Genomic DNA, 20656 nt, shown 5'->3' with positions numbered 1-20656 from the left:
TCATAACAAATATGACTTTTTATGCCAAAATAATTTTTTTTCAATCTACATAAGGATCAAATCGACCCATCTTACGAATAAATCTAATAGGAGACCTACACAAAATTTAAAGAATCGGAATAAAAGACTAAAGTAATAAATAATGATAATAAAACTTAGTAGATTTAATATTTTTTTATTAATTTATTACCTTATCATGATAATCTTTTATTTGTTTTACATACAAGAACAACAACAACAACAATAATAAATTAATAGTGAGTTTAGTGATATTTGATATTATGTCATTACTTTTTCATCAAAATTTCTTATAGAAGAACATTGTTTGTTATCATATATTGAGTCAATATTTTAGAATATCTTTTTTTCATCTCTTTATATATTTTCATCTATATATCATTTTGTATCAAGGTGTTAAATATTTTTCTAAAGTATCTGTTTTTTTGGCTTATGATATATTCATGTTCCTAAATTATATATAGACTAGAGTCAATAATTTTTTTTATTAGATAGTGAAGTAGATGAATATTGAAAATACGTAACATGATTTATAATATATATATATATATATATAATTTTGATCCCCTGCACGAATCTGTGAGCGACCACTAAAACCCGATAGTGAGTTTTAGTGGTGCAAAAAAATAAAAAAAAAACACTAAAACCCGTCGCTCACAAATTTCCTCCACCGGATCATTTCTGTATATATATATATATATATATATAATACATGTCACTATATATTTCAATATTAGTATCATTTTTAACTCAATCATATAACTAATTGGTTATAAAATAAGTGATCTTACGTGCGAAGTACATGCTTTTTACTAGTGATATGAAATTGGTGCATACTTAAAATTAGAGATATGGGTTATATATAATTGGTCCATCCAACTATATGAAATTGGTGGATTGGGTCGACAATTTCCTAATCTTAATTCGTATTACATGTAAAATTGGTAGATCTATTGGGTTAATTCCTCTTTCTGCCTTAATTAGATGTGTTTGATTAGTGTTTTTCTAACCTGTCAAAAAATGGGTCAACTCATCATGTTAGCTCGTTTTAACGTGTATATTCAAAATTATTTTTTAAAAAAATATTAGAGAAGGTATAAAAAAAATTGACCTATTTTTTATGCCGATTTGGATTAGCAAACAAACTTATTCGAACTCGAGATAGAATTTGGAAATTATCTTATCCTATATTTGGATGTAAGGATATGATTTAGAGCAAGTATTTGGTTTACGGAATGATTTGTGATAAATTAATTGACAGTGTGAAATCCATGACAATATATCTTAGCTAATATTGCTAAATTTGATGTAAAACGAATTTGAAATTCATTTGAATTCAAAGTTAAATGCCATGTTTGCTATGGCAAATTATGATATCACGCATGTTTAAATTTTAATTCCAAGTTTTAACTAGTTAAAAATTTTATATATTTTTATAAGATTTTAATTAATTACGACTATGCTTTTTTTGAGTTGATTTCATAAGTGGGACGAATCAATTTTGTTAATATTTATAATAAAAAAATAATATTTTTAACGAGTAACATACGATCTAACACGAGTTCATGTAATTAATTTTTTATACACCATCAAATTAAAAACTATAGCGAGGATTATCCAGTTGCAATGGTGGACACCCATCTCATGTAAAAAAATAAAATAAAAAATTCAAAACTATCATCTGCCCGCCACTGGCGACTACTGCCCACTATCACCAGTCGGCAGTCGCTAGCCATTACCAGAGCTCCGGCAGTCCTCTTCGGAGCTCCGATGAACTTCCGGCATCTCGTATTTCACATTATATATTTTTTTTCTTTTAGCATATAAAAAAAATAAAATAAAAAAAACGGTGAAGAATGAGTTAATTTATGGATTATTTATTTAAAATAAAGAATATGAAAAAAGTGGCCTCGTGTAAAATCGTGTGGGTGACGTGGTGCATTTATTGTCCAGCGGATTCCCACGCAGAAATTGTTTTGCTTGCTTATATATATATATATGTTACGGCATTGAGAATTGGAATCCCAAGTTTTGATTTTTATGGCGGAAAATGGGAGAGTTTGCGTGACGGGGGCGGGCGGATACATAGCTTCATGGCTGATCAAGCTTCTTCTTTCCAAATCTTACATCGTTCACGGCACTGTCAGAGATCCGGGTTACTTTTCTTTTTACCTTTTTTTGCGTGCTTTTTGGTAAAGTTCAAAACCTAGCTAGGGACTCGGCTAGCATGTGTTTGGGTGAATCGTTGATCCTTCGCTGTGTAAGAGTGATTCTTGTTATTGTTAGATTCTAATGGCGTAGCCTAATCCACAACCATTTGGAAATTAGTGCTTTGGTTTGTCTGGAATTAGTGAATGATTGTTTTTTGTTTTTGTTTTGTTTTTGTTGATTAAGTTGTTGCTGATGATTAGCTGATAATTTTATGAAGTTGCTCGCTGTTTATAGGAAGGGGGTAAATTAGTGGAGTTGATTCGACATGATATCTAGGTTTGTTGAATTCGAGCCACTTAATTGAATTAGTTCGTACTTGTGAACGGAAACCTGGTAAATGTAGTGTATTATGCACTGCTTCTGGGGTTAAACTGTGTATAGCATTTACGAACTTTGGTGGGAATAAACCTTGCATGTGATGTTGTGAAATTTCACAAGCACAAGTTTGAGCTTGAAGAAGCTCAAGCTCGTGATCTGGCTCATGAGCCATATGGGTGAACACAAGTTTTTTTTTTTTTTTTTCCAGAAATCTCTTCGTGAACTTGGATATTATGTCATATGGGTGTCAAAAGGCTCATGAGAGAGCTTAACTCAACTTACATCTCTAATGGTTCGTGATGGCCATCTCTCAACAAATTTAAAAGGCATGCCCCTTCGAGCGAAGTGACACGATCCTACTCTTGTCGTGCATTGTGCCTTCAATTTTACCACTTCACCTGTCATGCGAACCAAGCCATTTCTGAATGCTTTGCCTGTGCGCTGGTTGTTCATTCACACCTTGGATGATAGTCATACCCTGTGTTACTGCCTCTAAGGTTGACTGGTGCATGTTTTGTGGTCCTTTCTTTCTTCTTTCCTATCTTTTATCCTCTCCATGATTTTTTTATGAGCAAGGACCTGTATTCGAGTCTTCGACAAAAATGACCTGCCAAACATATGATTTACTTGCTTGGGGATTGTTAATTTTTATCAACTCATTAGTTTGTTATGATATTATTCTACATTAATTGAAATCATGGCGGTCGCTGGTGTTAAATAATATTTTGGTTTTCAGTGTTACTGATGCATCATATGGATTTCTTCTTGTTTGTTGCAGGGGATGACAGAAATGTTCAGTTGAAAAACCTTGAGTTTGCAGCTGAGAAGCTGAAACTTTTTAAGGCGGATTTGCTAGATTATTACTCAGTGCTTGCGGCAATCGGTGGATGTGATGGAGTGTTCCATGTTGCTAGCCCAGTTCCTAGTGGCCCTGTTTCAAATCCAGAGGCATGATTTTCAAACTCTTTACTTGAATTAAGGAATAATCAAATAAATGGATAATGGAGAACATGTTTGTTTGACATTGTGATACCAACTTTTCGACTTTTTGTGTGTGCGAAATTGGTTTGAACGACAATGCCGGCTGCTTTTTTCTTCTTGCATAAATTTGTTGGCACGATAACTTTGCAGGTAGAACTGGTTGAACCTGCAGTAAAAGGTACACTTAATGTCTTGAAGGCATGCACTGAAGCTAAAGTCAGACGTGTTGTTTTTGTATCATCAGCAGCTGCTGTTATAATGAACCCCAACTTGCCCAAAGATCAATTGCTGGATGAGACATGTTGGTCAGACGCAGAATACTGCAAGATGACAAACGTAGTTGCTATCGCCAATATTTTGCAATACTGTTTTGTGCTTATCTAAGTTTTACATAGGGCAATTTATATAATCTTTATTTGACCACCTGATTCTATATCCGCAGAACTGGTATTGTTACTCGAAAACAGTGGCAGAGATCGAGGCTCTGGGATATGCAAAGAAAAGTGGACTGGAGGTTATATCTTTCTTACCCTGCCTTGTAGTGGGACCGATGCTGTCGCAGAAGGCAAATGCTAGCAGTCTTGTTCTCATTAACCTTTTGAAAGGTATTACCACCTTGAGCATTTGTCTTGTTGCATTGCTTAATTTAGTTTTATTTCATTTTCTTCAGTTTCGAAATATCGGCCATTTACCATTTACCATTTCGTGTCTTCTAAAATTTAATGTCTACCACGTCATGGCCAAACGAAAACCTTGGACTTTAGGTCTGGCAAGTAAGAGAAATCTTGTTGTGCCTCTTGCTTCTGTAACTATCAAATTACAGAGTGAAGATTATATTTGAATCGTCCACAGGGGCGTTGGTTTATTTAAACTACCACGGAGGCTCTTTAATGCAATTCACCACTAAAACCCAAGAATTTATGGCAGTTTTACACAAATGGAAAGCCTTCAAAGTTCCTTTCCTCCCTTTTCTATAAACAGGCTTTCATGTTTACACATTTCTGTGCTGCCTTTTGATTACTCCCATATAACATTACTTTGTCTACTATGTGTTTGATTCTGTAGGAGGAAATGAACAAGTGGTTAACCACCTCCGAAAGGTGGTGGATGTACGTGATGTAGCCGAAGCGTTAAAGTTAGTCTACGAAACACCTGAAGCTGAAGGTCGATATTTATGCATGGCTCACACGGTTACTATACAAGGTTTGGTGGAGAATCTGAGGAAAATGTATCCCGACTATAAGTATCCCAAGAGGTAAGCACGTTTCTCTCTAAAACATTAACTCTTAAGCAGTTGCACTCGATAAAGATTTGCGTACCCTTCTCTCAGCTTCCAAGAGGGAACGGACTCGTTGAAGCTCACTTCAGGTAGACTGCAAAAACTGGGTTGGAGGTACAGGCCGCTTAAAGAAACGCTCATTGATGCGGTGGAAAGTTACAAACGGATGTCCATGCTTGATTCATGATACAACAAATCAGTTTCATGCTTCAGGGCGAGCATTCCCTATAATCCCGGTTTCATACTTAAGTTGCCTGGATGATTTTATGCTTCACATTTTGATAGCTTTCTGTTTTTTCTTTCTGTCTTTCTCGTTTTTCTTCATATCTTGAAGGTGTATAAGTGGAACCTAGCGATAGAACGAAAAAGGGTCGATCTTAGATGAACATCGACGGGGAAGGTGATTATGCGTGTGGTCCTTTGGACAACAAAGCATACTTGGTTTGTATCAAAATTTCTGTTGGTAATTCTCTTTTCTTCTTTGGATTCCCTTGCATGAAATATGCTGTTATGCATATGATACCATGCTATTTAATAAATATAGCAAGATAAACTTGTGAAAACTGGTTGTTCTGTAATTTTAAAAAAAAATCAGGTGTTCTAATGTGAATCACACAAAACAACCCTCTCATTGTATGTACCAGCGGGTGGTATACATGATGCGTGTAATCCGTAACAAAATAGAAAATGTTTTTCCACTTTCAATTTTGAAATGAAAATTATCACAAGTTTTGAAATTGAAATGATATGAGACGAGAAGTATGACGAAAATAGATTTGTAAAATATGAAATTGAATGGTTTAAAGAGATTCTTAGAATTAAAAAAAGGTTTCAAGTTGCGTTCAAGAGGTTAAATTTTAACTATTTGTGTGTATGTATATATTGAATAATTTAGGAAGTTGTGTTCTGTATCAATTTAAATATTTATTTAAAATTGACCTTCCAGCATCGTTCTTTTTAACTGTTTGACGATTACTTTGGTTTCTTTTTATTCCATTTCAATAAAATTACAAATAACAAATTAATAAAATTACAAGTTAGTTCCTGTCAAAAAAATACACGCTAATTTAAACCTTTCATATACAATTATTTTTGTAAAATATACTGTGTGCACGGACGCCAGTACAGATCGAGTCCCGAGCTCGAATCCCACTGTCTCGTTCGATTCCATCTTTACTTTTTCCAAGGTACCTTTTGGTATGACAGGTGCAAATGAGAGGAGTAATAATTGTTTACTCATTCTCATGTTTGTCTATTTTTTTTGGTTAATTAGTTTAATTTCATATATATCATGGTTCGTGGTGTTATTGCGTGGTCCGTGATGTTATTGCATATTGGTTAGATGAGATATCATTCTTAGCTTATGTGATGAGGACATGATTGTCCTAAGATGATATTGATGAAATACAAATATAGCTCTTTTTCTTACAATTGTTTGCAAGTAACAAGAACAATGAAGACATTATATAATAGTAAACATAATAATCTTACAAAATTAAAAACATACAAAACAACCTATTACTCATCTATATATATTACTCATCCATATTTGTATCATATTTGTACATATTTTTTATTCATATCATCCATAACGCCAAACCGTATTTCCATGTATTTGAATCAAAAATAAAATTAGGCCTAATATTTATAAAGCGTAAGCTCAAGAATTTGTTAATCGACAAAGTTATGCCGGAATTATTCAAAATACCATGAGGTCAAACAATTGGTATGTACCTCTCATCTTTAATAAATAGAAATAGATAATAAAAGTTAAGCGTGACCCTCCAAAGGGTTGTTCGAGTTAGTAAAGTAGGTGAGTGTTTGATCAAATGGTGGAGTTTAATCCTCGTACCAATGAACGCGATACAATTTATATGGTTAACGTGTTTTGTAAGCTAAGGTATTGTGTTAGCTCAGTGATTTATTTAATGTGCATCGAATGGTAAAATGCGGGTCAAAAATAAAATAAAATAGAAGTTGAGCATGCAAGCTATTATGTGTGTTCGTAAAGTTACCTAATATAGGTAAAAAAATATATATTTATTGACGATTTTATTATCTAAAAAACGAAGTGCATTTATTGAACATGGAACAGTTCATTTTTCAAAAGTAAATTATACTAATATAATTGTGTACGTGTTGTGACTTGTGTACTTGCATAATTAGTTTTTGTTTGGATAATTGTTTTAATGTTTTATTAATTTCTATATTGGATTATAAATATTTATAACGAAAATATTTTTATTTATATCCACATAATACTTGCTATATATGAAAATGGTACTACCAATATTTTTAATATCAATAATACTCTCATTCCATTAAAATAAATTAATTTTCACATGACAATATTATCACAATCTCACGAAAAAAATACACATATATTTAATGAAAATTTTCTTATTTATTTATATTCGGTAAATATCTAAATAAATTATAAATATTCTTGATATAATTATTTGTAGTTTTAATTAAGAGTAAGTTAGTGTTTAGTCCCTGAACCCAAACGTAAATACATGCCCAATAGAAAAAAAAGTTGTTTAAACTCTCTGAGCTCACATATTTTTTCTCCGATAAAATTCGGTACAAAACATTGAAAATATGGTACGAATACGTGATATTCGAGCATTAAATATTGTTCAAGATCAGGTATAAAAAAATAAGATTTGAGTATAAAACCTGAAAATCTTTATTAATATGAACTTGCAATATATGTTTGAGTACTCTAAAATCATAGAAAGTCGGTACAAAACATTAAAAATATGATACAAATACATGATATTCGAGCACTAATTGTTCAAGATCGGGGATATAAAATAAGATTTTGGGTAAAACCTGAACATCTTTATATTAATATGAACTTGCAACATATGTTTGAATACTAAAAAATCATATATTTGTACCAAATCTTACACATTTGGTACTCAAAAATCATATATTAGTACCATATTTTTAATGTTTTGTACCGATTTTCATGTAAATAAATAAATGTGTCATTAATATCAATATTTTTTTAGTACTCAAAGATCATATATTTGTATCAGATCTAACACATTTGATAATCAAATATCATATATTAGTACCGTATTTGATATTTCTGATATTTTGTACCGATTTTTATCCAAAGAAGACAAATGTGTCATTAATATCAATATTAGTTTACATATTTGAGTACTCAAAAATCATACATTTGTATCAGATTTGAAACAGTTGATACTCAAATATCATGTATTCGTACCATATTTTCAAACTTTTGTACTGAATTTGATTCGGAAAAAAAACATGTGGGCCCAAGATAAACAATTTTTTTTTTCAGACAGGGGATTGAGCATATAATTATGTTTGGGTTTAGGGACAGATAGGGGTGGTTCGGTACGGTATACCGCATACCGTACCCAATACCGCATACCGTACCAAAATTTTCGATACCGATACCATACCGAAAATTTCGGTATACCGACATCGGTATGACATAAATCCATACGGATACCGTACCGAATACCAAAATTTGGTACGGTATCAATATGATACCGTGTATACCGATTTTTTATACTGTTTTTTTAAAAAAATATCGGTATACATGGTATCATACCGATACCGTATATACCGATTTTTTTTCGGTATACCGAAATACCGAAAATTCGAAAATCTTATACCGTACCGAAATTTACGATATACCGAAATTTTCGATATATTTGGTTTTTTTTCGGTACAAAAAAAGCGGTATGACGGCATTTCGATATTTTTTGTCAGCCCTGGGACAGACCACCAAATTATCATTTAATTAACTCTATAAATAATTATTTGCACAAACAAATTGTAAGCATGCATGCAGTTCTTGTGAATACCGACCGCGTGTACACACACACATATATTAAAATTTTTATAAATTAATAATGTTGGGTCCATGAAATTTTATTAATTTATAAATACATTAATAAATCGATAAATTAATAATTTACTATTTTAAAAAATATTTTTTTTCGACGAACATAAATTTAAGCACACATAAATTTATTGTGATTTACCTACACTCGCATCATATTCTTTGAATTAATATATAAGAAATTGATTATTTAAATGTGTAACATTTATTTTGGTACACGAACTATTGATAAAATATGAAATTAGTACATGAACTATTGTAAATAGTTTAATTGATACATGATCAAATTAAAAGTCAAGTAGTTGTTTGGCAAAATTTTTACCAAACAAATTTGAATATATTATAAGTTATTTTGTAGTGCTTATAAGCAGTGTTGTCGGAACCGAACTGGCCGGTTCAACCGAAAACCGACGGCCAGACCGGTCCAGGTGCATGTTAAAACCCGAAAATACGATCGAACCGGAAAAAAACCGGTTTGAACCGAAAAAACCGGTAAACCGGCCGGTTATCAATATTTAAAAAAAAACTATAAAAAATAAAATTTAAAAAATGAAAATTAGAAAGATGTAGGGTTTCGTTTGTTTATTCCCATATTCAGCATTTCGATTGCACGAGTTGAAGCCGCCATTCCCCTATTTTTCTTCTTTCTCTCGATTCTCAACCTTGCTCTTCAAGGCTGCCGCTTTTGCCGCCCCTATACACCGCTGTCCGTCGAAGATAATGATAGATTGAAACCATATTTGGACATCTTTTGACATCTATTTTCTGTCGCTACCATCTATTGAACTATGGATTATGGCATACGAAATTTGTTTTTTTATTTATTTAGTTATTTAGCAATTAGAAATTTGGCCTTTGAAATTTGAAGTTTGGAGTGTTAGTTATGATTTGGAGTCTGGAGATATGAATTATATTTGTGGCAGACGGGTCTTGTTTTCTTGTTTGCTTATTTATTTATTTTCAATTACATATTTGGAATTTGAATGTTGGAGTTGTTCGAAAATAGGTATATATATGATTGATGATTTCTTGTGATTTATGAACAAAAATAGGCAGTAGATATGATGCTGATTAATTATGATTTATGAATAAGATTTTAGAATATATATTGCTGATTTTTGGAGATTATGTACTAGTATACTATGATAAAATTTTAGTAAAATCAATTAAATAATTACCCTAAAAAAATAAATTAAATAATTAATAATAAATATATTAAAAATTTATTTACTATATAAAATAAATATAATATTAATTTTTTATTAATCTGGTTGAACCGTCCGGTCAAACCGGTTGAATCGTTTTTTGGTGGTCGACCGGTTCGATCACCGGTCCGGCTATGAAAACATTGCTTATAAGCACAACCAAACACCTTCTAATCTAATTTTTTTTTTAAAATCCAATTACTATTATTAAATTTTTATTAGTTTCATAATTTCATTTTCAAGGTTATTTATTGATTAATTTGTAAAAAATCATATTTATTTAAAATTATATCATGATTAATAGTTGTTAACTCAAATTATACAGCAAAAAATATTGTAATATATTGATAAAAATACAATAAAATAAATATGTCACCCGAGACCGTTGATATTGTTTTTAAAAAGTTGAAACAAACATAATCATCATTTTATTTTTTTCGAAATTTAGTATTGTTATGTTGAAAATTCAAAAAAATGTTCAAGATTAAAGTTTTGGATCATGAAAAAACTAATATTCATTGTCTCCATTTGCATGATTTTAATGACTTAAAACTTCTCCACTTGATTTAAAAAGTTTTAAGTTTATATTTTTTTACTCGTATTTAAATTTAAATATAAATAAATATTTATTTTCTTATTTTTTTTATCAAAATAAATATATTTTAGTCGTATTTATAATTTATATATATCGAGCGTGGTTTTATTATTGTATAATTTTATATCAATTCTTAAAAAAATGGATAATCATTTAATATTTAAATTATTATATATTTATTAATAATTTAAATATATATTAAATTAATAAATAATTTATTAATGAGTAAAATATAAATATATTATTATTTTTTTTGGACAAACAAGTCAAAACTTCATTGAACTAAAGCAAAGTCATTACAATCCTGAATCAAAAGGTTATAAATAAAAGAAGGAGCGTTATAGAAAACAGAAGGACTAACATAAGAATTGATCGCACTAGTTAGTGTATGAGCGACCACATTCGCTTGTCGTATAACGAACCGAACTCTGTAGTTTAATTCTTTTGAGAGAAGCTTTCGGCAGTCAGTAATAAGTGTTCCAAACTCACTATGATCCAAATTTGAAAGAACGACATCGACTACGGATTTTGAGTCTATTTAAAAAATGACATATTGTAGCTCCATTGATACCACCCAAAGTAGAGCTCCAAGCAATGCCCTTGCCTCACATTCTCGATTCTCAATCATCCTTTGGTATTTGCTAATCCGACTCATCATAAATTCACCATCAGAATCTCCAATAATTGCTGCACCCGCAATCATCTGCATCTCCTTGAAAATTGCTCCGTCCACGTTGCATTTCATAACTCCGGATGGTGGTCGTTCCCAATTTCCATGTAAGATTTCCTGCATTAACATTTGCCGATTGTTCTTGCGCAGCTGGATCATGTCTGGCCATACTCTATTGATGAAGCAAATCGGCTGCTAGGCATATATAAAATATAAATATATTATAAAAATAGTAAGATAATTATTCCTTATAATTTTTAAATTAATATAAATTTAATTTTACACTTTTAATAAATAAAAATTAATTTGAAAAATAAAATGCGATTTAGTTTAATTTAATAAAAATAATTGGACTTAAAAAACAATTTTATTAAAGGATAAAGTTGATTTTTTAGTTGGATCATGTAGCAATTAAACCATTTTCAGTAGTTAATGTACCAATTTGACATTTTATCAGTAATTCATTTATCAAATTGAATATTACTCTTATATAAATGTATATTTATAAAAACAAATAAGAGATGATTATTGTTTTTAATTATTAAATAAATAATATTCATTGTACTCAAATAACAATAAAATCACATTCTAATAAATTATACTAGTTGTTTTTGTATTTTTACTGAATTTTTAGTAGTATTGATGGAATTATAGTATTATACAAGTCGTTTGGTTTCAAAAGCTAGGCCAAAAAAATACTTTTTTAAGTGCTTTTTATTTAATAAAGTGTTTGGTTGACCAAAAAAGTGCTTAAATAAACACTTTTTAAAGTCAAAATTAGAGCTTTTTCAAAAGCAAAAAATTATAGCTTAAAAAAATGCTTTTTTTAAAAAATGTCAACCAAATCCAAACGGGGTCAAGGTCTTTCGAAAAATTATTATCTAATTAATTTATAAAAATCAACATATTCAACTGAAACACTGCTTGAAATGACCTTAGATGCAAGCAAATGTGAATTTCGCCGACAGTGAACTATGGGGGTTTGAATGAATCTTGACCAAAGCTGTCGAATATCCAGAAGCCAAGGAAGAAGATTGATGAAGTGATTTTAACCGCTAGGGTTCTCAGATTGTTAAAAGGTCAAAACAAAAGAAATAAACACTACCTAAAAGCAGATTCCACTAGAATGCTGGGAAATTATTGATATTTTATACAAGATTTTTTTTTTTGTTTTTTTAATAATAATAAAATAAAAATAAATGTAATAATGAAGGTGGTCGATATCCACGTTCTCTAGCTAAATTTTCCGACAGCTGATCATAACCCACTTCTGTTGCTATTTCCATGCTTCAATTTTAGGCTTGTGTTTCCCTTTCTTTTCTTTTGTTATTCCTTGATCTTCGTGCTTGTTCGATCCATCACCCTTTTTTGTAAATTCAAGATCCAACTTCAGTATCAGCCTTTCTGTTCTAAATTTCTTGTTAATAATAAAAATATATGCTTGTGTCAATGGTTTTCAGGAGTTTTTTGGGGTTTTCTTGTTGAGACGGCGCTTTAGTATCACTTGAATCGCTGCCTTCCTCCCTGTTGTGTAGATAATTGATTAGAACCCCTTTGGTTTTTCTCCCTTCCTGTTTTCTGTTACGATCGAACCGGGAAAAAAGACCCATTTTTTAGTGTTTATGTGAGTATGGCATATAAGCTGCAACCAGCTAAAACGGGTCCTGGTGGATTTCAGTATATGAATTCTCCGTTTGGTGACACCACTTTTACTAAGGTCTTTGTTGGGGGGCTTGCTTGGGAGACTCAGAGTGAGACCCTGGGACGATATTTCGAACCGTTCGGGGAGATTCTTGAGGCTGTTGTCATCAAAGACAACAACAACGGCAGATCAAAAGGCTATGGTTTTGTGAGTTCTTGGTCCTGATTCAGAAATACCATGACTTTTTTGTTGGTTTTACTTTGTATCGATTTCTTTTGTTTGTACTGCAGTAGTGTGAAGTTTGTATAAAAGTTAAGAAGATCCAACATAATTTAGTTTCTTGGACATTTTGCTGCAGTTCCAAATTCTTGCTGTTTGACCGACCATTTATTGCTTTAGTAACTTTGATTGATTTTCTAGTGAGATGGAAATTTGGATGATCTAATGATTATTATTTAAAATGGTGTTTGTATGGAGATTAGGTGACTTTCCGGGAACCTGAGTCAGCTAGAAGAGCATGTGCTGATCCAAGTCCAATTATTGATGGCAGGCGAGCAAATTGTAATTTAGCTTCACTTGGGAGACCTAGGCCAGCAGTTCCTCTTGGTAATGTACCTCAATTATTGTGCCCATCACGTTGGATGTGGGAATGTCCTAGAGTTTCCAGTTTTGGATCTTATTTGACAGAGTGTTCTACTGATTGTGAAAGATATTAATCTTCACTTGCTGGCCTAACATCAATGGTGTTTCTGGTACTTCTTGAGCAGTTTGACTCGAAAATGTTGCTGGTGGACTACATGTCCCCATTTTCCAATTTAAAAATATAATGTACTCTTCCAGATTCGCTATCTTCCAACTCATGCGTAAGTTTTCAGTCCTGCACTGCTACCACTCACAGACTTGGTCCACATTTTGTTAGAGCATGGCTGGGACAAGATAGCACTGGTATAATGATCATTACTGCTGTGAGAAGAACTTTAATCAGCTACCTTCTATGTTTAAATGAGCCAATCTCTTGTAGTCTGAATACCTTTCTTGTTATGAGTTCCGCTTGTTATTTTGAAACTTATGTTTTTATTATTAAGTATTTTCATATCCGCAAATCTAATTCTTACTTTCAAACATGATTTAAACTAATGACTGGACATCCTCTGAAAAACTCGGTTGACACAAAATTCCATACATCATACTTGAGTCTTTAATCGGATTCTTTGAGCATGCTAGTGGAATGAACCCTAATTTTAGGATGACCGACTCTGTCAATCCAGATTGTATAAATTGGAAAGGTAAGGAAAATTTTTGCCGAACCAGTCCTTAATTTGAAGCAAGTAAACCCGACTGCAACTTTAATGTAGTTTTTTCAAGATTGTTGCCATGCACATCATAATTTTTTTTCCTGCATTTGTTTATCATAGGACGTTTTAGACCTCCATCACCTTATCCTGGAGTTCTGCCAGCTGCTAGGGGTCATTACATGGGAAATTTTGGCTACCAGCAAGCTGTCCCTTACAGTGCTCAACAAGGCTCGGTGTATTCTCCATATGGGTAAGATACTTGTCATAGTAGCAATTTACGGGCATGGTATTTTAAATTTTGTAGATTGTGAAACTTGATTTTACCATCCACATCCAGACTCCTGGTATTGTTTTTAAAATTGCATCATTATTTCTTTTTGGTTCATCGTATCGCAATAGTTCAAAAGCAGCTAGGAACAATAATAAACAATGCATGAGCCATGAATATAGCATAAATTTGCAGGTACATGATCATTAGTCTTATTTTTACTTCACATTGACAAATCTTGAAGAATGCTGCAGTATATTTTCTTATTGTGTAAAAAAATGAAATAACTGATACCCTGAGAAGAGTCATGCCTGTTAAAAAAGGTCTATTTGTTTGTTCTCTGCTTTCTTCTTTTTTTGTATTTGTGATAATTACGTGATTGATGATTCCAGCTGTCATATGATTCCCGTTATCACGACATAAGCTGCAGTGCTATGCATGCATGTTGATATAAATCTGCTTTAGTGAAAGTAACTTGGTATCTTCTAGTAGAAGGATTTCCCGGATTCAATAATTGTCTTTACAAGTTCTTGCAACTAATGTTATGGTTCTTGGATAAGAGGAGAATGGATGATTAAGTTTATGCATGGATACATATGGCCCTATCCCATATATATGATGTGGTGATCTAGGATTGTATACGTTTGGCATATCTAAATTATTGTGTGTTCAAACATCCGTATTTGTCACGGCTCGATCAACATCCGTATATTTCATACTTCGTATAGACCTAACTGTTGAAAATGGCGGAAACCGTTATTGTGCCTGAATTTAAGCATTCTAGAATCAATTTCTGTTCTGCCTCAATTGATTGTAAAGTTTCATTCTTTAGTTTTTTGTATATGGTTTGCTTTTAGAACATCACATTTTGTCGAAGACGGAGAATTCTTCATATTTGTTGGTATGCGAGAAATAATTGTTTAATCACATAGCACATGCTATCTGGAAAATTTCATGGCCAAAAACAGAATTTATTTGCTTAAATTGAGTATATTTTCTAGTTCAATATGCGCTCACAGTTAATCATTTAAACCTTTGAATTGGTGCAGGTATGCTGCTTATAGCCCAGAATATACTTATTATCAGGTCTGTAGCATTGAGAAACTTGATTCCAAAGGTTTTCTTAATATCTTTATTCTAATATTTCTTTAAGTCATTCTTACGTTGTCTTAAAAGGGAGTTTACAATCCCTACGGAAGTCAGCAAAACCTTCACGTATATGGTGTACCTGGAGCAGTTAACACAACCATGTTTCCTTACAGCCAACTGAGTCAGGCGATTCCTGGAAGTCATAGTTATACAGCATTACCAGGATATGCGATGCTTAGTCATCAGATATCGCAGTTTACTGGGCCTAGTGTCAATTCAGTGACAACTAATCCTGTTCCAACAATTCCAGTGTCGTATCCTTCAGGTACATGTATTTGGTCCCCTTGACGTCAATAACAGAATTCCTACCACCTCGTTCAGATCTCATTACTTAGAAAGCATATATTCGCCACCACTCCTAATGATTTGCAGTCAAGTATTTTGTTCTTTACCAGAATTTTATGCTCACGGCATTTTCTGTATGTCATCTATGGCACATGTTATTTGGTTTTTCATGGAACAATGTGGTTTAAATTTACCTTTGAACAGGAAGCCCTGCGGTAAATATGTTGGTTGTATCAGGTGCACGTATTCCACAGCAGCCACAGTTCTTACTACCTGCACATTCTCCTCAGTTCATAGAGGGTAGCGGCTCGGACCCGAAAGCTGGGTGAAGAGTTGATCTAGGCAAGTCCCATCCGCCTATTGTCATACATTTTTCATTTGCCATTATTTCCTTGATATTCTTATTACTTAGTTATGCTGACTTTTTATCTACCCTTAGATTGCAGCAGGACTGTTACTCGAGTGGCAAGGCTTCCAGTCTAGCCTTGGAAATCATCTCCTTTGCATTCTAGAGGTATCTAACTAGTTTTGTAACATCTTTCTACTTGTAATGATTTTCAGTACTATCTCTTCAGCAGTCTGCCTCAAATTGGGATGGCGAACTATTCATAATAATGTAAAATTTATCATCTGCTTGAGAAGCTCTTACTCCAAATGTTCTGAAGGGGTGTGTTGGTTTCCAAGAGAGAGACGTGGAAAGGGCACATCAAATACTTTTGGTTCCTGTAAATTGTCATACATATCCGCCATATTTGAACCCTCTTAGTATTATCACTCTTAACTTCTCAATGATCTTGTTATCCCATTTAATCTAAATGGAAATAAGGTTGATGGCTTAGGGAAAATGAACATACACTAATAATTTTGGTATGCTAGTATCTTATTTACACCTCATCACGAGTCACCAAATTGTGCCATCGTATTTACATTATTGAAAATTTTCAATTTGCATATTCTCATCCATTATTTGTTCAATATATGTAGGCCTTATATTGTCAATTTCACCAAAGAACTCAATGCCCGAGTCGCCCCTGATGGTGTAGGAAGTAAATTGGGATGTGCAGGCTGCACTTCCTTCAACGTCCCGCGTATCATCATCTAAACTGTTGTACTCTGCCGGCCATCTGGATTAGCTGGCAGAGGCTCATCTTCAACTTTTGGTGGCGGCCAGAATCGGTTTCTGGCTTCCATCTGTGTAATAATTAAATGGTATGCGCTAGAAGTCATCCTAAAATCAACATAGGATTCTTGTTTGTTATCCAGAGTACCTGCATTTGTGGATTATCTCTGGGGCCTTAGTGTTGCATCCTGCATTGTATTTGAAAGTTCGGCCAGTGTTCTGTGCATAACAGTTCGGAATTTTTTCGACATTGCTTTAAATCTGGATTTATAATTTGGAGCTTCAAATTCAAGATATGAGAAGTTGTTCCAGGTCTTATGTAATAACAGACACCTTTCATCTGTTGTAACCTTCTCTCTCTCACTATTCTTAGGCTGCTTTTACTTAGTGAGTTGATATTACATGTTGATAAATCATCCTAGGACTATTAAAATAGTTTTGAAGGATGTGAAATAACGATGAATAAACAATAACATCTTTACTTTGAATCATTAATTTTGAGAGTGAAATAATGATTGCAGGGCGAATTACAGTTTTATCCTTCACATTTGATTAAATAATCTTATTTTTAATTTTGTATTCATATAATTTTTGTTGAATATTGTAAATTATTATTGATTCATATGTCAGTCATTTTCAGTTATCAAAATTATTATGTATAAAAATATGTATTTTTTAAAAATATATAAAATTGATAAACAAAGTTATAGAAAAAAAAGAGAAAAATTGGGAGGGAAGAAGGGTAGATTAGGTTTATTGTGGATTTTTTTTTTATAAATATTTTTCAGGATATGTTATACCTTATTTAATTAAAAATGAAAAATCTCATGAAATCAAGATTAAATGACGGGCCTTGAGATTTGAGGGGAATTAATATTTTATAAGTAAACAATGAATGAGATTCGATTAATAAGCTCATCTTATAATTATCAAGCTGAGTAAATACACACGTATTGTTTTGGAAAAAGTAGGTTTTGGGGCAAAAGTTTGTAGAGATGGAGAAGTTTTGAGAAATGGATTTTTTAGTGTACCGAATTTATTTTCCACATTTATTTTGAAATTCAAATTTGGTTAGGTTGTTTGGTAACAAATTTTTAATTTATCCATGAATTGATAGTTGTGTGGATGACTAATAAGAGAGGATTTCAGTTTAAAAATTTAAAATATTGCATTATAATAGAATTGTAGAGATTTCTTCCACCTTCATTCCAAAAAAATAAAGATTTTCTCTTATTTAATTTCATTTTCGATCCAAATACGAAAATGGATATGAGAAATGATAATTTCAATACTATTTCGTCAAATTCTTTTCAATTCAATCTCAATATTCGATTGATCTTTTTAAGTCTCAAAATTTCAAAATTATGAAAATAGTTATGTCCGCGGGCTACAAAATATTCTAGAAACTATCAAAATGTTTAAGAAAAATATTTCATTAATTGGTAAACGTTCCAGGGCCTCTTAAGACGGCGGCCTTGGTCATCTTCTAAGTAATAAGCTCCTAAGGCCGTCTTTTGGACTATCTTGAACGACCCTCTCCACCTGGGATCTAATTTTCCCACTTCTCCTTCCTTAATACCATGTCCCCTACATGAATGTTCCGCACCCAGACCCGCTTATTGTATGCACACATCACCATTCTCCTATATGCCTCCATTCTGATCAGAGCTCTTTCTCTCATCTCCTCGATCTGTCAGCAATTAATAAAATAATAAAGAAAAGAAGTGTTGGCAGCATGTGGCAGCAAGTGTTGGCAAATGAGGCGGTAGATGACAATACATTAAAGCCAAATGTACGATAAATATTGAAGGAAAATTGATGTTTGTGCGCGGAGGGGGCTCTATAAATAGAGCTCCCCACTTTCTGAAGAAAGCATCCCAACACAAAGTTCATTTCTCAGTTTAAAGCATTCAAGTAATTTTGAGTGTATTTCTATAATATTTGTGAGATAGGTTTTTTCCTGTATTAAGAGAGTGTGTGTCTCTTTGGAAACACAGAGAGAGGTTGTAATTCTCCAAATATTATAGTGGAATCTTTTGGTCTTGCCCGTGGTTTTTACCCCAAAAGTTATTTGGGGGTTTTTCACGTAAATCTTGCTGTCTATTTATTCTTCAATTTACATAGTTTCTATCTCGTGATGCCGCACCTGGAACCAACAAGTGGTATCAGAGCCTTGGCATAAAATTTCTTAAAATTCTGAGTATGCTCTGTGGTTGCAGCTTTGACTGATCTTCCACATCAGAAAAGATTTTTTGAAGATTTTATAAGGCAGGATTCTTGTAGTCAAGATGACGGCAAAATACGAGATAGAAAAGTTCAATGGGAGCAATTTTTTGCTGTGGAAATTGAAGGTGCAAGCAATTCTAACAAAAGAGCGTTGCTTGGCAGCTATTGGAGATAGACCGGCGGACATCACGGACGATCAAAAGTGAAATGAGATGAATCACAATGCTGTTGCCAATTTGCACTTGGCTATAGCGGATGAAGTTTTGTCAAGTATCTCTGAAATAAAAAGCGCAAAAGTTATTTGGGATACTCTGACAAAATTGTACGAGGTCAAGTCACTACACAACAAGATTTTCCTAAAGAGAAAGCTTTATACTCTTCGGATGGCGGAATCCTCATCGATGACCAACCATATCAATACACTGAATACTCTATTTTCCCGGCTCACGTCTATGGGGCATAAAATAGAGGAAAAAGAGCGTGCGGAGCTTCTACTTCAAAGTCTACCAGATTCATACGATCAGCTCATCATCAATGTTACCAACAATGTTCTTTCGGATAATTTAAATTTTGACGACGTCTTAACTGCGGTTCTTGGAGAAGAGAGTCGTCGAAGGAACAAGGAAGATAGGTTGGCAACGTCGAAGCAAGCAGAGGCTTTACCGATGACGAGAGGAAGATTGACGGAGCGTGACTCCAGTGGGAGCCACATATATGATAGATCCAAGTCAAGAATTAAGAAGAAGAATATTTACTGCTTTAAATGTGGCGGTAAAGGGCACTTCAAGAGAGAGTGTATGAAGAGCATCGATAAGGGATCTCAAAAAAATGTGGCCAGTACATCAGGCGGTGGTGAAATATTATTCAGCGAAGCAGCAACGGTTGCGGAAGGCAGACACAAATTTTGTGATGCATGGATTATGGATTCAGGAGCGACGTGACATATGACGTCAAGGAGAGAATGGTTCGATCAGTATGAACCAGTCTCAGGAAGATCTGTATTCATGGGAAATGATCATGCCTTGGAAATCGTTGGGGTCGGTACCATTAAAATTAAAATGTTTGATGGTACTATTCGCACCATACAGGAGGTACGACATGTGAAGGGCCTGACAAAGAATCTTTTGTCTTTGGGGCAATTGGATGATATTGGGTGCAAAACCCGTATCGAGAAAGGGATCATGAAAATTGTGAAAGGCGCGCTTGTGGTTATGAAGGCGAAAAAGGTTGCTGAAAATCTTTATGTATTGTTGGGGGAAACACACAAAGAGGCGAAACTAGCTGTTGCATCAATTGGTTTGGGAGAAGAATCAACAGTGTTGTGGCATAGAAAGCTTGGACATATGTCAGAACGAGGAATGAAGATTCTCTCTGAACGAAAGCTGTTGCCAGGGCTTACAAAAGTGACTCTACCCTTTTGTGAGCATTGTGTTACCAGTAAACAACACAGATTGAAGTTTGGCACGTCTACTACCAAGAGCAAAGGAATATTGGAGCTGATTCATTCT

At 33.2% G+C, this 20656-nt stretch overlaps 2 protein-coding genes across 3 annotated transcripts; both read left to right on the top strand.

The window, feature by feature from the left end:
- The first annotated feature begins 2024 nt into the window (after nt 1-2024).
- LOC140890026 (cinnamoyl-CoA reductase 1-like) lies at nt 2025-5378 on the top strand. The gene is made up of 6 exons (XM_073297778.1): nt 2025-2173; nt 3326-3495; nt 3679-3864; nt 3971-4133; nt 4594-4783; nt 4859-5378. The coding sequence occupies exons 1-6, from the start codon at nt 2059-2061 to the stop codon at nt 4992-4994; spliced, it is 960 nt and encodes a 319-aa protein (XP_073153879.1). The 5' UTR covers nt 2025-2058; the 3' UTR covers nt 4995-5378.
- Nucleotides 5379-12206: 6828 nt separating this feature from the next.
- On the top strand, nt 12207-17460 carry LOC140889859 (uncharacterized). Of its 2 annotated transcripts, none has more exons than XM_073297603.1 (8): nt 12207-13012; nt 13288-13411; nt 14221-14350; nt 15418-15454; nt 15545-15782; nt 16040-16144; nt 16242-16316; nt 16787-17460. In XM_073297603.1, exons 1-6 carry the CDS (start codon nt 12794-12796, stop codon nt 16129-16131), a joined length of 840 nt encoding a protein of 279 aa, XP_073153704.1. In that variant the 5' UTR covers nt 12207-12793; the 3' UTR covers nt 16132-16144; nt 16242-16316; nt 16787-17460. The 2 variants fall into 2 exon arrangements, with proteins under 2 accessions (XP_073153704.1, XP_073153698.1); XM_073297597.1 differs by having other exon boundaries at nt 12217-13012; nt 16007-16144.
- The last annotated feature ends 3196 nt before the right edge of the window (nt 17461-20656 follow it).

The sequence above is a fragment of the Henckelia pumila genome, chromosome 1, assembly GCF_033568475.1.
Source record: "Henckelia pumila isolate YLH828 chromosome 1, ASM3356847v2, whole genome shotgun sequence".
NCBI classification, from domain to species: Eukaryota; Viridiplantae; Streptophyta; class Magnoliopsida; order Lamiales; family Gesneriaceae; genus Henckelia; species Henckelia pumila.
The sequence above is the reverse complement of the archived record's forward strand: the minus strand, read 5'-3'. Positions and strand labels throughout refer to the sequence as shown.